The sequence below is a fragment of the Urocitellus parryii genome, chromosome 11, assembly GCF_045843805.1.
Source record: "Urocitellus parryii isolate mUroPar1 chromosome 11, mUroPar1.hap1, whole genome shotgun sequence".
Classification (NCBI taxonomy): domain Eukaryota; kingdom Metazoa; phylum Chordata; class Mammalia; order Rodentia; family Sciuridae; genus Urocitellus; species Urocitellus parryii.
The window spans coordinates 27,131,861-27,148,919 of record NC_135541.1 but is presented as its reverse complement, the minus strand read 5'-3'; the positions used below and the strand labels follow the sequence as shown (position 1 = coordinate 27,148,919).

Below are 17,059 nucleotides of genomic sequence, written 5' to 3'. Positions count from 1 at the left end.
TCAAGGTTCTGACAGCCTCTTCCTGGCGCAGTGGCAAATGCTTGCAATACACACTCTATAATTCCTCTCCCACGCTCTTCCTAGAGACATGCGTACTTATGGATATTAGGACCCGTACATGAGAGTTCATAGTAGCGTTCTTTAAAAAGTAGAAAGGTTAATCAGCTCTGTTCATTTATCACACTATTCAGGGAACGTCTTACGTTAATTAGCTGAATGTATCTGAAAGGATCTTATACTCTGTCCAAGGGCAAAGTTTCTTGCATAAAAGCTACTCAGGGGTCCAGAGTGCACAACTTATGAGACCTCACCCGCCACCCCCGCCCCGTGCCCCATTTGCTTTAATTTCTGAAGACCAGAGCGATGTCATCTTTAAAAATGTTAATGACCATGTAAAAATGATCAAACGTTTTATTAAACAGAATAGAAATGAATGTATGCAGCAATGGAGAAATTATACCCTAAGATCAAAATGCTGCCATGTCATTGGTGAGTTTTATATAGGTCAACAGGAAAAATATCATAAGCTTGTCTTTTTGATATCACTCAAAAGAAAATTTTAGATCAAGTTTTAATAAGTTACTTATTTTCCCAGTGAAAACTCCCTTTTCCTCTGCCAATCTAAACCCCTTCACTCTCTCAATTTTTTTCCTTCCTGCTCTTATTTCATTTTGGAGGACTGATATAGCTTTTGAAACATCACTGACAGGAACAAATCTATCAACTGTTGGCTTCTTCTCAAAAGGCCACTCGAACCCATTAGGAAGGCTGGAAGTTTCATTTCTAAGAACAACCTTGCCATGAAAAATCTCAGAGATAAATCCAATGAATAGGTAAGAAGAAGGAAATCAAAGAAAAGAAGAATTGGAATATTTGGTGTATTAGATTAATTCAAAAGCATGAAGCCTAAGCTTCTCATTGTCAATAAAGAGAATGTGAGACATTTCACAATAAATATATTACCCACTGACTTCATAGGCCAAGAAAGCTAAAGGCCCTGGGTCCTGATGAGTAGATTATCAGTGATAGAGCCATTTTAGCATTTTGCTAATGCTGGTAATAATGAAAGAAGACAACATTGACTTCCTTGGTAAAAATAGGATCCAGTACAATGTCTCAGTGTTGGTAGTGGCAGAGTGACACTCTGCCTGAAGTTCTGCAAGCCTAAAACATTCCTTTTAATATATCCACAGTAGAAGCATGCACAGTGTCTATAAGTCATACCAAAAAAAAAAAAAAAAAAAAAAAAACATGTGAATTGTGGTGTTTTCTCACAGTGGAATACTATACTGCAAAGAAAAATGAATGGACAATAGCTAAATACCATAACACGGATGAATCTCGCAAACAAAACTGATACAAGATTAATAGATATAAGGTGAACATACTGATTATATTTGTAAAACATTTTAAAACAGGCAGGGGCTGGGGAGGTAGCTCAGTGGTAGAGCACTTGTCTTCATGCATGAGACCCTGAGTTTGGTCTCCAGCACTGAAAAAACAAGGGGGGGGGGAAACTTATCGATATTGTGTGGGAGTCATACACAGGTAGCAAGACCATAAAGTAATGTAAATGAGTTATTACCAAAAATTAGTGATTAGTGCTGAAGTGGGAAGGGAGTGGATCAGGATGGGAAAGGTACACAGGCCATGGTGTACACGGGCATTGTTCTATTTCTTGTCCTGGGTGGTGGTTACATGGATATTCATCTTGTAACCATGTAATATACAATTTTACATTTACATTTTATGAACTTTCTGAGTGTTAGATCCCACAATAAAATGGTTTAAAGGAAACACACTGGTATTCTGATTTCTTAGCCTTGTAAGTATCCCCAACATCACCTAGAGAACCAGAGTTTGATGATCTCTGCGTGGATTTTAAGAAGTGAGCCTTGGGACTGGGGCTGCAGCTCCAGTGGTTGATGGGAGAGCACTTGTCCAGCATGTGAGGGGCCCTGCCTTTAATCCCAAGACTGCAATACCAGCAACAACAACAACAGAAGGGAGGAGGAGGGTCCTAAGTTTGCAAAGCTGAGGTTCCAGAATGACTCCCAAATGGGGAGAGTTACAATGTGGAAAGAGTCTATACCGCAAAGAGGGAAACAGACCTGGGAGCAGATTTGGGCTCCACAATTTATTAGCTTTGCCACCTTGAACAGTTTCCTCATCTGCAAAACAGTTTCCTTGCCTGTAGGTATGTGGGGAGGTTTATAAGGGAAAAAGTGGACAAGCTGTCAATACAAAGTAGTTATTGTATATAATACTACTGAGATGCCTGGCACTATGAGGGAGATTTGTAACAAAGCAAAAAATATCTTCTTGCTTTACCAAGGTCTCACTGAGAGCTCTTCACTCCTGTTCATTGGTTCTACAAATATTTACAGGGCATTAATCATAAGTAAGACATCATGACCTGTGTAATTCTGGCCACTGTACCTTAAGGAAGACATACTACTCTTTGAATATGTTCAGAATTGAACTTTTAAAATGGTCTAAGAAACATGTTTAAAGGAAAGGTGAGAATACAAGGAAATGTGTTAAAGATTTAGAATTAAGAACTACATACCAAAAAAGCCTTGAGGAAATATGATCAATATTTAAAAACTCACCGGGCACAGTGGTGCACACCTGTAATCCCAGCTACTTGGGAGGCTGAGGTAGTAGGGTTGCAAGTTTGAAGACAACTTCCATGATTTATCGAGGCCCTAAGCAACTTAGTGAGACCCTGTCTCAAAATTAAAGATAAAAAAGGGATGGGGATGTAGCTCAGCGGTAAAAGCTCCCCTGGATTTAATCCTTGGTGTGTGTGCACATGTGGGCATGCACCCCCCCACACACAAACACATATTTAAAAACTCATGAGGAAGATGAGGTGTAGCTCAGTGGTGTAGCACGTTTCTAGCATAGATGGGGCCCTGGGTTTGATCACTAGTGTCAAAAACTTAGCCTCCTGAGGTAGTTGGGATTATAGGTGTGTACCAATGCACCTGGCTCAAAAAATTTTTTTTAATTAATTTATTTTTTTGGTACCAGAGAAGGAACCTAGGGGTTCTTAACCACTGGGAAGCACCCCCAGCCCTTTTTAAATTTTTTTATTTTGAGGCAGGGTCTCACTAAGTTGCTGAGGCTGACTTAGCAAGAGGTTAATAAAGACTAAGTTTTTAATATATATCTAGACTTGAACCACAATTAAAAGGAAGTACTATTTTACATGGTGGTTCATTTTGAATATTTATGTGATTGATAAAACTTTAGATGAATCTGTGCATGGCTTGTCTTGTTTTTAGACAAGCATGTTTGGGGGCTGTTCCCCTAACTTCTTGGTGCTCTTCTGTTAGGAAGAACAATTTTTTTTTAAGGAATCAAATAAGTGCCTTTTATTTTTATTTTTTTTTAGAGAGAGAGAATTTTTATTTATTTATTTATTTATTTTAGTTTTCGGGGGATCGAACCCGGGCCTCACGCATGCCAGGCGAGCACGCTACTGTTTGAGCCACATCCCCAGCCCCAAGGAAGAATAATTTGGCCATCCCATGAATTTTACCTTGGCATAGTTGACCTTTTAATTAAACCAATAATAATGAATACATCTATTAGGGATAAATAAATCTAGTGATTAAAAAAAAGTAGGGCAGGACAAGCAGGGTTTTGGCTCAGGACATTGAGGTTTAGTAAGCACTAAAAATTTTAGATAATGACTTCAAAAGATTGTGTAACTTTGGGCCCACATCTACAGTCTCAGCAACTCTGGAGGCTGAGGCAGGAAGATTGCACATTCATAGTGAGATCCTGTTTCAAAACAAAGAAGGAAAAGGGGTGAGAATGTAGTTTAGTGGTAGCATGCCCCTGGTTCACTGCCCAATACTGCAGAAAGAAAAAAAACTTTAAAACTTTATTTTTGTTGAGAACTGGAGGAGACGCCCACCCGCCACACTGTGGCCCAGAGTTCCAGAGGAGAAGCTCGCCTAGCACCTGCACATACATGGTGAGCCACCCCACTCTGAGGTTCCTTATTCACCAAAGCATGGCTCCAGCCCAACATCAGAAAATATATAGGCTTGAGGCTGTCACTGCCACGAAACTGGGATATCACCACTTCTATCAAGAGACAACAATATGGACCTGGTAAGATGTCACCAAGGTCCCTGTGGGCCTGGCTGCACCAGAGGTTTCTCTACTAGGGATGCTCAACACCCCTCCTCCACTTTTGCAGCTTTTTTATGCTATAAACTGCGCTTCTAGAGAGCTGGAGTATTGTCTTTTAACCAACGGATTTCAAGAGAGACAGTCCCGGCTGGTCTGAACTGTTGGTTGAACTGTTGGTTCAACAGTCCCAACAGTTATCCTGTTGTTGAGGTAACAGGGAGTCTTGCATGGGATTGCCTATCTCTTGCTTCTCCTACTAATAGCCAACAGCCAACTTCTTATGATTACCCTCTCACTTGTCATATAATCTAATACCTCCATATTCTCCTTCAGTTCCCCTTTCTACTGTTAGAAACTGTAAACCATTACGCAAACCTATTGACTATAAGGTAGAAGATAACCGAACTCATCACTTCTGATTATAGTGACAAAACTTTAAATGTAAAAATAGAAGCTGACTGATATATGGCTGCACATTGGGTACATTGAGTGCTGTAATATTGATCCCTCCCTTAAAAGTGAGGTATTGGTAACCTACAGGGACACTATAAGACAGTAGGGCAGAGGCTGTAATAACTGGGACCTACACTGCAAGAGAGGAAGACTCATAGACATCATGAAAAAACAAGGGAGGAAAGTGCCCCCAACAAACCAAGATACCACAACAATAGAATCCACAGATAGCTCAGTAGGTGAAATGTCAGAGAAGGAGTTCAGAATATGCATAACTGAAATGAGCAGATACAGGCAAAAATCGATCACTCCAACAAAGAGATAAGAGAACAAATACAGGTGACCATTGATCACTCCAACAAAGAGATAAGAGAGAAAATATAGGATGCAAGAGGTTACTTCAAGAAAGAGATGGAGATACTGGGAAAAAAAAGCAGAAATCCTTGAAATGAAAGAAACAATAAGCCAATTAAAAAAGTCAATAGATAACATCACCATAGATTTGATCACTTGGAAGACAGAACCTCAGACAACAAAGACAAAATATACAATATTGAAAATAAAGTTGACCTCACAGTGAAGATAGTAAGAAACCATGAACAGAATATCCAAGAATTATGGGATATCATCAAAAGACCAAATTTAAGATTTATTGGGATAGGAAGGTTCAGAAATTCAAACCCAAAGGAATGCACAATCTCTTCAATGAAATAATAGCAGAAAATTTCCAAAGTATAAAGAATGAACTGGAAAATCAAATACAAGAGGCCTATAGGACACCAAACGTACAAAATTACAACAGATCTACATCAAGACACATTATAGTGAAAATGCCTAGCATACAGAATAGGATAGAATTTTAAAGGCAGCAATAGAGAAAAATCAGATTACCTATAAGGGAAGACCAATTCAGATCTCAGCAGATTTTTCAACCCAGACTCTCAAAGCGAGAAGATCCTGGAACAACATATACCAAGCTGTGAAAGATAATGGATGCCAACCAAGAATCTTTTATCCATCAAAATTAAGCTTCAAATTTGATGATGAAATAAAAACCTTCCATGATAAACAAAAGCTAAAAGAATTTACAGCAAGAAAGCCTGCACTTTAGAACATTCTTGGCATAATATTCCACAAGGAGGAATGAAAAACAACAATGAAAATCTGCAAAGGGAAGAACTACAATAAAGGAAAAGCCAACCAGAGGAGAAACCAAGTCAAGCTAAATACTAAAAATAAACAAAAATGAGCAGTAATGGGGCTGGGGTTATAGCTCGGTGGTAGAGCGCTTGCCTCACACTTGTGAGGTACTAGGTTCAATCCTCAGCACCACATAAAAAATAAATAAAATAAAGATATTTTAAAAAATGACCAGTAATACAATTCATGTCTCTTTCAACCCTTTTTGATAAACTTTTACACATAAAAATTTTAACTATAATATCATCTAATTTTTCAGGTTTTGTATGTTTTGTATATTTTTTTGTTTTCCATTTCTTTTCACAAAGTTACGTAAATATTTTCTTTAAAAGTTTTACCATTTTATACATTATATTTTAATATATAATTAATCTAGTATGTATATATACATTGCCTGTGATATGAGATGAAGTATATTTTATTCTTTTTAAAAAAATGTTTATTATTTTTAAGTTGTAGTTGGTCACAATATCTTTATTTTATTTATTTTTATGTGGTGCTGAGGATTGAACCCAGGGCCTCGAATGTGCTAGGTGAGTACTCTACTGCTGAACCATAATCCCAGCCCCATATTTTACTCTTATAATTAAAAATCCATTGTTCAAGATTCAAGGATGAAAAACATCCATCAGAATAAAAATTGTTTAAGGTATTTATAAAAGTAAGGGCAAGGTTGAGGGAAACTAACAAATTTTGTGAAGCACCTTTCCTACCATAGACTTGAAGAGGTAGGGGGTAAAAGAAGAGAGAGCCATTATGAAAAAGTTGTAGGAGAAGGTGACCTAACTGAAGTTATTCCCACCAAAAGCATGTTAGAAACCAACTCACAGTTTATTAAATTCTTATAGAGAGGAATAAAACACCTCCCTCTACTCTTATATATTCTAAGTTCATCTCTTTAGTGTCCCTTTCTGATGGAACTCAACCAGAAACCACATAACATATGGGTTATGCTATTGCATATGTCTCACCAAAAGGTGAAAGATGGAGAAAGGAGCCAATATGGCAGCCATTGGTTACATGAGACTACTGAGTATTTGAAATGTGTCTAGTCTGAATGGAGGTGTGCTATGTGTTAACTAGACATTAGATTCCAAAGAATTACTAGGGCAAAGAAAATGAACATTAAATATCTTACTAACAATTATTTTCTTTGCAAATTATGTTGGTAATCCATTGAGTTAAATAAAAATATATTAAAATTAATTTCTCTATTTGTTTTTAAAAAAGTAGTAAAGAAGAACAAGGTTACACATTCTGTAACTTCACTGTAGTACTATATATCCATATTTATATGTTGTCATTTTTTATATTTGTGTTATCAAAATTCATATAACTATAAAACTAAATAGGGCAAATTGTACCCTATATAAATTATATCTCAACAAACATGACTTTAAAAAGAAATCTAGCTCACGAAGTGTTTTAATAGTATTGAGCACATACTAACCACTTGATAAATAATGGTTATTATTATGATTCATTAAAACAACCAGCATCAAGCTGTTTCATAGTAGGGTAGGGAGGGGGAGCATGGGAGGAATAGATGAACTCTAGATAGGGCAAAGGGGTGGGAGGGGAGGGGAGGGGGCAGGGGGTAGAAATGATGGTGGAATGTGATGGTCATCATTATCCAAAGTACGTGTATGAAGACATGAATGGTGTGAATATACTGAGTATACAATCAGAGATGAAAAATTGTGCTTTATATATGTAATACGAATTGTAATACATTCCATTGCCATATTTAACAAATCAGAATAAAAAAATAAAGAAAGAAAGAAAAAAAACCTTTTTAAAAAATTTGCAGATTGCCAGCATATATACCCTTTTCAGCAGCAGAGAAATGACTGTGCTCTGTCTTATTTAGTAGGTAACAGTTAAAGGAGGAAGTTACTAGATAGTTTACATTGTCCATCCATCGTCATGGTGGACCCTATCATGAATTATAATGTTGAGGGATTTTCATTCCTATGTTCCCAGGGTCAGCTGAGACCCTTCAATAAAGGACATTCCCGCTAGAGTTACCTTGATGATTTCTTCCTGAAGCAAGCTATTATGCTGCTTTAAGTCCAAGTTCTTTTCTCGCTCATATCGAAGCTCTTTTTCAGCAGAGTTGAAAAGAATTTGGAGGCGATGCAAATTCTTGCGAAGTTGTTGTACTTCCTCTAGCGGCTCGCATTTTATTTTTTCTCCAGCTGACAGATACTAAAGTAAACATTTAGAAAGAGAGTCAGGTTTGAAAGAATGTTGATAAAACACCAATTCAAACTTTTAGATCCAAACTGTCAGAATGTCATTAATATGTAAATGGTTTTGGAGTCAGTTTACCTACAACAAATTACTCTTTTACAGTTATGGCTACTTGGTAGTGTTTATGTGATTTCATAACTGTTCAGTAGAGAGAAAATATCAGACGAATTATGGGAATAAAAGTTGTCAGGCATAGACAATTAACCTCATTTTTCGTGTCAGTGAAGGGAAAAGAGAAGCGTGGGTGATTTTGGAGTAAAACCCCCCTTTAAATGAAGAGCTCAGAATTAAGTTGGTGGGGGGCGGGGATGAGGTTTGAACCCAGGGGTGGTTAGTCACTAAGTCACATCCCTAGCCTTTTTATTTTTTATTTTGAGACAGGGTCTTGCTAAGTAGCTCAGGGCCTTCCTAGCTGAGGCTGATTTTGAACTTGTGATCCTCCTGCCACAGCCTCCTGAGCTGCTGGAATTATAGGCATGCACCACCACACCTGACTCAGAGTTAATATGTGAAGTAGAGTGTGAGCATGTATGTGTGTGGGAGTGAGTGCACATGGGTCTGGCAAGAAGAAAGAAAATTAAGCCAAAGGCCTTCCGCTTCTAGCTTTCTTCATCTCTTCATTTTTGCTACCTGATGATTCTTCTCCAGATTCCACTCAACAGCAAGGCACTCTTTGGAAGTTGAGGAGTATCTACAGTATACAGCACTTATATCTCATTACCTTCGTCCTTTCACCTGTTGATGGACACTTAGTTGATTCTATAACATGGCTATCATGAATGACGCTACAATAAAATGGGAGTGCAGATGTCTCCTTAACATACTAATTTCAAGTCCCTTGGATAATATGCTCAGAAGTGGAACTGTTGGATCATATGATAAACTTTTAATTTTTTGAGGAACCTTTATAGTTCCCCCTTCTCCATACCTTTGCCAACAAATATTCTGTTTTTTTTTTTTTTTTTTTTAATAATAGTTTCTTTTTTTGTGTGGGGGTGGGTACTGGAGATTTAACCCAGGGGTGCTTTACCAGTGAGCCACATCCCCAGCCCTTTTGTGTTTTATTTTGAGACAGGGTCTCACTTAAGTTGTTTAAGACCTTGCTAAGTTGTTGAGGCTGGCTTTTCTTTTTCTTTTTTTTTTAAAATCAGGTTTGTTTTAACATGATTTCAAACTAAATAAACTTTCATGGCAAGTTTGGGTTTCTGAATGAATTTATTTCCTTATTTTAACCATTCAAAAGTTTAAAACAAATGCTGGCTATGAATTTGTTAAATGAAAGACTAAAGTATACTAGTGGGAGTTTTGTTATATTTGAGACATACAGAAGTGGCTTGATGATTGGCATAATGTTTTGATTTGTATCTGAAATGTCTTCCAAAGGCCATCTGCTTGGTCACCAGCCTGTGGCACTATTGGGAAATGGGAAACCTTTATGGGGTGGGAGCTAGTTGGAGGAAGTCATTGTGGGCTTGCTGCTGCAGAAGAGCATCTTGGGACCCTGACCCTTCTCCCTCTCTCGCTTTCTCTGGTCACTATGAGCTGAGCAGCTTTGCTCCACCAGATGCTCCCTGGAATGCTCTGAGGCTGGCTTTGAACTTGCGATCCTCCTGTCTCAGCCTCCCAAGCCGCTGGGATTATAAGCATGTGCCCAGCGCCCAGCTACTTGTTGGCCTTTTTTATGCTTTCCTTTTGACAAATTGTCTATTTAGATCCTTTGTCCATTTTAAAATTGGATTATTTGTTTTCTTGCTATTGAGTTGAGTTCCTTATTTTGGATATTAACCCTTTATTAGCTGTGTGGCTTGAAAATATTTTCTTTCAATCCCTAGATTATATCTACACTGTGTTGATTGTTTCCATTGCTATATAGAATTTTTAGTCTGATGTAATCTTATTTGTCAAGTTTTGCTTTTCTTGCCTGTGCTTTTGGGGTGATAACCAGAAAATCTTTGCCAAGACCTCCGCGTCAAACTTTTCCCCTAAGTGTCCATCAGTTGACAAATGTGGTGTATATAAACATATGACATGGAGAGCTATTTACCTTTAAAGCAGAAGGAAATCCTTACACTTGCCACAACAAGGATGAACTTGGAGGACATTATGCTAAATAAAGGGAGCCACACAAAAAGAGAAATATTGCATGATCTCATTTATATGTGGAATCTAAAAAAAAAAAAATTGAACCCACAGAAGCAGAGAGAACAGTGCTTGAGACAGGCTGGGAGCGGTGGTTGGGAATGCAAAGATAATGGTCAAAGGATGCAAAGTTTTGGTCAGATAAGATGAAAAAGTTCTGGAGATCTATTTACAGCATGGTGACTATCATTAACAATGATGTATTGTACACTTGAAAAACCACAAAGATTAGATCTTAAATGTTCTTTTTTTTAATATTTATTTTAGGTCATAGATGGACACAACACCTTTATTTCATTTGTTTATTGATATGTGGTGCTGAGGATCAAACCCAGGGCCTCACACGTGTGAGGCAAGTGCTCTACCACCGAGTCACAACCCTAGTCCCTCTTAAATGTTCTTAACACACACACACACAAATATGTGGATGAGGTGATAGATGGGTTAATGGGTTTGATCAATCATCTCAACTCACATGCATATATTTACATATACACACATGAATATCACGTGTACACCATAAATATTTACAACTTTGTCAATTAAATCTTAATAAAGCTAAAAAAATACACATGTATAAAACAACAACACATTATCCCATCAGGTCTCTCCAGTGCAATAAAACTACCTGAATCAAAGGACTAATCATGTGAATTTTCTACAAAATGTAGGCACACAGAGATGTGCTAAGTAGATAAAGAATTCAGTCTAAAACAATTTAATAGAGAGTTACCCTTGTCCTGATCCAGTATAATTCCTATCTGTGACTTTGTGAGAAGACTGTTATCATTTCAGTTTTATCTTGTTTGTGTTCCAGAAGCAACAAACACCTCCCCAAGTCCTGTTAGCCTTTCAATTCCTATTTTGGTATAGTGAAAAAGACAATCTAGGGCCTGGGGTTGTGGCTCAGTGTTAGAGCACTCGCCTAGCACTTGTGAGGCACTGGTTCGATCCTCAGCACCACCTAAAAATAAAATAAAGTTATTGTGTCCACCTACAATTAAATATATATATAAAATAGATAATCTTAAACAGTTTAATTGTCTTAGAGCTGCAAGTCTCAAGAAATCTAGAGGAAATTCTTTAATAGATTATAATGTAATTATTGAAAGCCCTAGTCTTAGAATTAGATACATCTGGGTGTCAATCCTGAATTGACCACTTATTAATTAAATGACCCTGGAAAGGACACTTAGTCTCCCTACATTTCTGTTTTCTCCTCTTAAAATAAGGATAATAAAGATAAAGGCTGGATGAAGTGATGGTAAGATTGCGTATGTCCGCCCTTCGCAGGGTGCCTGACACTGAATGAGCACTGAGTAGCATCACCACAGCTGTGGGTGCCCTCATCTTCCATCTGCAAACAGCCTGGAGTGCCTTGATCACCACTTAGCTTCTTGTTTAACCATCACATAGCAGGCTTTTAAAAGTCAATTTGTAATCAGCAGCCTACAGAACCATTTAACATCCCAAAACAGACACACAAGAGAAGCATCCATTGGCACCAACGAGACAAGGGCCCCCAAGTTTTAACTTGTTTTCAAGACTGGAAAGCGAGAATAGTTCTTAATGTATACATTTCCCAGTCTAGTCACTCTGTACCCGAGTATAAATGAAAATGATGTCTTTTTGCGGGGTGGGTGGGTACTGGGGATTGAACTCAGGGGCACTCAACCACTGAGCCACATCTCCAGCTCTATTTTGTATTTTATTAAGAAACTGGGACTCACTGAGTTGGTTAGCACCTTGCTTTATATGGAGGCTGGCTTTGAACATGTGACCCTCCTGAGCAGCTGGGATTACAGGCATGCACCACTGTGCCCAGCCTAAATGAAAAGGATTTTTGAAGAAAGTCAGTCTTTGAAGCAGCTACCAGTCAGCCAGTCAAGCAGCCAATGTAAAGACCCTCTATTTTTTCCCATAGTGTAAATCACTTCACTGGTAGAAAGTTATTGCAGAGGCAGATAAACTTGTCCAGGCTACCAGGAACCATGCAAGAGTACAAATGGGTCTTTTCTTGGGTCAATAAATGGAGTTAATAAGCCAATTACCTTCTCTAGAGTCTCAGAACTATACATTTCTTAAGAATGAGCTGGGCATGGTGGCACTTGCCTGTAATCCCAGTGGCTTGGGAAGCCGAGGCAGGTGGAACATGAGTTCAAAGCCAGCTTCAGCAATTTAGTGAGGGCCTGAGAAACTTAGCAAGAACCTGTCTCAAAATAAAAAATAAAAAGTGGGTTGGGAATATGGCTCAGTCATTGGATGCCCCTCAGTTCAATCCTGGACACCAAAAAAAAAAAAAAAAAAGAATTAAATCAAGTTGAAACTAGCATTAATTATCTTACATTTTTTTTTTAGTTGTTGATGGACCTTTATTTATTTTATTTTATAGGCAGTTCTGAGAATTGAACCCAGTGCCTCACACATGCTAGGCAAGTGCTGTACCACTGAGCCACAACCCCAGCCCATAATTATCTTAATTGTATAGGTTTTTTAGATTTCAAAATATTATTTTAATAAAATGAAATACAACCAAGTTCTAATACTGGTCCCAAGGGCCAGGCCATTCCTATTGCTGGCTTTAGATATTCTCACCCGGTTGATGTGGATGGGTGGACCATCACACTCTGGTTACAAACACCAACCATCTCACTAAGTCCAGTGATTCTGACTTCCTGCTCATCAAGATCACTCAGATTCTGAACTATCTTTCTTAGTTCTCTACAGGAAGAAAATACACTATTCATCTAAATATATTTTAAATCAATTATGGAAAAATAATTGGTATCCTGATTTGATACAGTATCCTTGAAAGTTTAATTTGAGTCCATCCTTCAGACATAGATCTGAGTCCTAGGTGGGCTAAAATATCATGATTCACCAAGATAATCAGTTACCCTAGGAGTCAGCTGACTAGCCTTTTGTGGGAAATAAGTTTGAACTGTGCACTTTGGACTTTTCTGCAGGTGGAAGCAAATAATGTAGCAGTTAAAAAAATCAAGCGCTGGAGGAGGCAGACCTGGGTTCCCCAGCCTCCCTAATAGGCACATTATTTGCACTCTCTAAAGCCTCAGTTTTCTTCTTTATGTGGTTGCAGCAATAATATTCTTGTCCCATTATATTGCTTAATTTACACAGGGCATAGTGCCTAGAGCATAGTAAATATTCAAAGTGCTAGGGAAAAGGTTAAGCTAGATTTTAAGCCTGTACAATTAAGGTAATAAATTCTGCTTCCAACTTGTCTCAAGTATATTGGGAAAGTAATACCTAGAATTTGGTTACGTGGTGACCCCACCTGCAGTGGAGTTGAACAGCAGAAATGAAGCCCCCAAAGACCATCAACAGCCACAAATGACATCACAAAATACTTATAAACAATACAATGCAAATACTCGGTCATGGAAGAGACTTTCGTGGCTCTTTTTCTGTGTTTACTTGTCTGTGAAGATTCTTAAGTTTGATATCTGGCTCAGCCCATTGTTGCTTAAACGTGTAGGTTATGAGGATTTAGAAGACACAGCAAGGTACTAGATACTATAATCTGACAAAGGGGTGAAGACCAACCCCCCACTCCACAGAGAATAATAATTTCTAAGTGTCAGTTGGTCAAATAACTCTATGTACATAAGGATCCGAAATTATCACTGTATAGAAATGGCAAGAACAAAATCTGTCCAGAATGTGTTTTCTCCCTTGTCTGCTTAAAAAAGTAAATGAAATAATGTGTACAGCAGTTGCTTTGGGAAATGTTGAGTTCAAAACATCTATTGTGTTTATTGTTGTATGTACCTTAGCACATGACCTGATACATCATAGATAATATTGGTTGAATAAATGAGTAACAACAATTTCAACTTCCTTGAATAATTAATGGTCAATATTATAGGAAAAAAATGACTGGACTCTGAGAGAATTCAGCAAAACCCTAAAGGCTATGTTGTATACATGATTTGCCCTTCTACAGAGTAACTATTCTCCCAAGTTTCCAAAGGACTTGAATACATTTCATAATTTTTCACCTCCTCAGTGGTGTTGAGAAGCAGATGTTTCAAATAATGGGAAAGGGTAAATTAGAGAAAATTAATAAATTAACCAGGCATCACTTTTCATACTTTAAAGGCACACTGATCTTTCAAATTCCTAAGGAAAGATTTTATAATCTTTGTGAGTACAGTTCAGCCTCTGCTTAAGCCTCGACAGTGGCCCCGTATTCTATAAAGGACTTTCTGGGAGATATAAAATACTTGAACACTTCATGTCATACTCCTCTTTGTCATGACCTGATACATCATAGATAATTGGTTGAATAAATGAGTATGAGTCATAAATCATAAATAAATAAATGAGTCATAAATCCAATGACTCCATTTCCTTTCAAATATGGATTGGAATCTCCTTTCAGATATACAATCTGTGTTTCTGTGACATGCCTAGTTTTCAGACTCTGGATCCACATCTCTTTTCAATATATTTGTTTTTACTTTCTTCCAGGTATGTTTATTTTTAAATTTTTTTGGTACTGAGGATTGAACCTGGGATGCTTTACCACTGAGCTAAATCCCCATACATCCCTAGCCCTTTTTATTTTTTATTTCAAGACAAGGGTCTATTTAAATTGCCAATTCTCCTGCCTCAGGCTCTCAAATTGCTAGGATTATAGGCATGCACCACTACACCGAGCTTGACTTTCTTTTTTAAAGTGTATACTCGAATCATTTTTCATTTATATATTTCATATATATTATCAGCCTTTGAAGGTGGTTTACTTATGGGCACAAAGGCTTTCCTCTGTGGATCTTGAAATAATTTCTGGAAAGGTGTATACAGGGCAATCTTAACTTGCACAGAAGTGACCTGTGAAAACTGAAGTATGGCTGGTAGTCACTCCTTTGATTTCTCCTGTAGGCAGAGCTACAGTGAACAGAAAAGGCCACACTTAAAATAATTCAGTGTGAGGCCTTTTGCCACTAAAATTAAGTACTTTGCACAATAAGCTACATATCAGGAATAGGAAAAGTGGCACATATCCTGCCATCCTGTATCCCACCTGTCCAGGGGTGAACAACTGGTCACATTGTTTTTCCTGTGAGCCTAGATGGAGCTTAAGAGCCCTTTAATGATGAAGTGGATCCACTGATGGGATTGAGGTTGAGGTTATAATATTGCTTAACAAATGCACATTAATGATGATGTTAAAAATGATGCTAGTCAGAGGAAGTGAAGCCATGAGGACATGTGTTTATAGCACCTACCTGGATGCTACTGTCATCTGAACTATCCCCAGAGTTCTGACACTGAAGGAGGCTCTCATTCACATGGCTTGCCTCTTCTCCAAGCCTGACCACTTCCTTAGGCTTCATGGCCAACTGCTCTTCTTCATCTTTCGTATCTTGATTCTGTTGAGAGTCCTCCTCCTTCTGCCCCTCTTTTGGAAAAGTGCCCTCCTTTACTGACTCCTCTGGAATTTCCTTCAGCTCACTTTCTCCTAATTCGGGACTTGGTGCAAATATAACAATAAAAACTATCAAAATGCTTATCAATGTAGCAGAAAAGGGGAGGAAAAAAGTCTAAAAGTCAAGAAAGTACTGCAAGCAAGATTTTTAAGCTGAATTCTATAGAAGAGTAGCAATGTTATTCTTACAAACTTCAAAAACAAAAGAGTTGAATTTTTTTTTTCACTCACACAATCAGGGAGTTGACCCATCATAAGTGTGTGTGTGTGTGTGTGTGTGTGTGTGTGTGTGTGTATTTGTGTGTGTGTATATATATATATATATATATATATATATATATATATGGCACTGGGGATTGAACTCAGGGGCACTTGCCCACTGAGCCACATCCTGAGCCCCATTTTGTATTTTATTTTGAGACAGGGTCTCACCGAGTTGCTTAGCACCTCACTTCTGTTGAGGCTGGCTTTGAACTCACGATCCTCCTGCCTCAGCCTCCTAAACCATGGGATTACATGCGTGCCACCACACCTGGCATCATCATAGATTTTACAGCCAAACAACTAATGTGAATGAGTTTTATACTTTTTCAACTTTTAGTATTGCATTGGTCAGACAAAATTTATAATGATTTTTTTTTAAAATAAGCATTTTAAAATGCTTTTAAAAAATGCTCCAGAAACCTTAGGCACTTGGGGCAGATACTAGTGCTACTATAAGACACAGTCTCTGACCTAATGAGCTATTAATTGTGGCAAAGATAAGTAAACGAGTGATTAAATGAGTAGTAAGCACTCTGGGGCCTGGTGAATGACTAGGCATAAGCCAGACAATGTAGAAATATTCACTTGTGTGTACAGATATTGGGGAAAGGGTGTTGGTATAGTTGAGAACATGGAAAAACAAAGTGATTTCTCCTGACTTAGAGTTAGGAGACTTGGGACCTCATCCAAGTCCTGCTGATAAGTTACTATGTATGTGACTGTGACAGAAATAGTCATTCTAATTCTCTTGGTCTCAAAGACATCATCTGTGAAAAAACAAAATTTAGCCAAATATCACTGGTTTTCAAACTTTCTCTCCCTTTCTGTCTTCCACCACTGGGGATTGAAACAAGGTACATTTTACCTCTGAGCTACACCCCTAGCCATTTTTTTTTTTTGAGATGGGGTCTTGCTAAGGTGCTCAGGCTGGCCTCAGACTTGAGGTCCTCCTGCCTCAGTCTTCCAAGTAGCTGGGATTCCTGGCATATGCCTCCACACCTAACTCAAACTTATTTTAGCTGTGGATTCTTTAAGTAAAATCTTAAGCAGAATCCCACCCAGGAAACAGACCAAAGTAGAGCTTCTCTGGATGACATGGAAACAGAAGGTCACAATCCCATTTATCCGTCTTTCGAATCTTCTTACAAG

At 38.0% G+C, this 17,059-nt stretch overlaps 1 protein-coding gene across 2 annotated transcripts in view; it reads right to left on the bottom strand.

Moving 5' to 3' along the window:
* Ccdc30 (coiled-coil domain containing 30) overlaps window positions 1-17,059 on the bottom strand; it is a 110,075-nt gene that overhangs the window by 55,104 nt on the left and 37,912 nt on the right. For both annotated transcript variants that reach the window (XM_077791136.1, XM_077791137.1), the window contains 2 exons: window positions 15,447-15,690; window positions 7,831-8,010 (listed from right to left, as the gene is read on the bottom strand). In XM_077791136.1, the coding sequence (XP_077647262.1) occupies window positions 7,831-8,010; window positions 15,447-15,690 (424 nt within the window). The remainder of the gene's footprint in view (window positions 1-7,830; window positions 8,011-15,446; window positions 15,691-17,059) is intronic.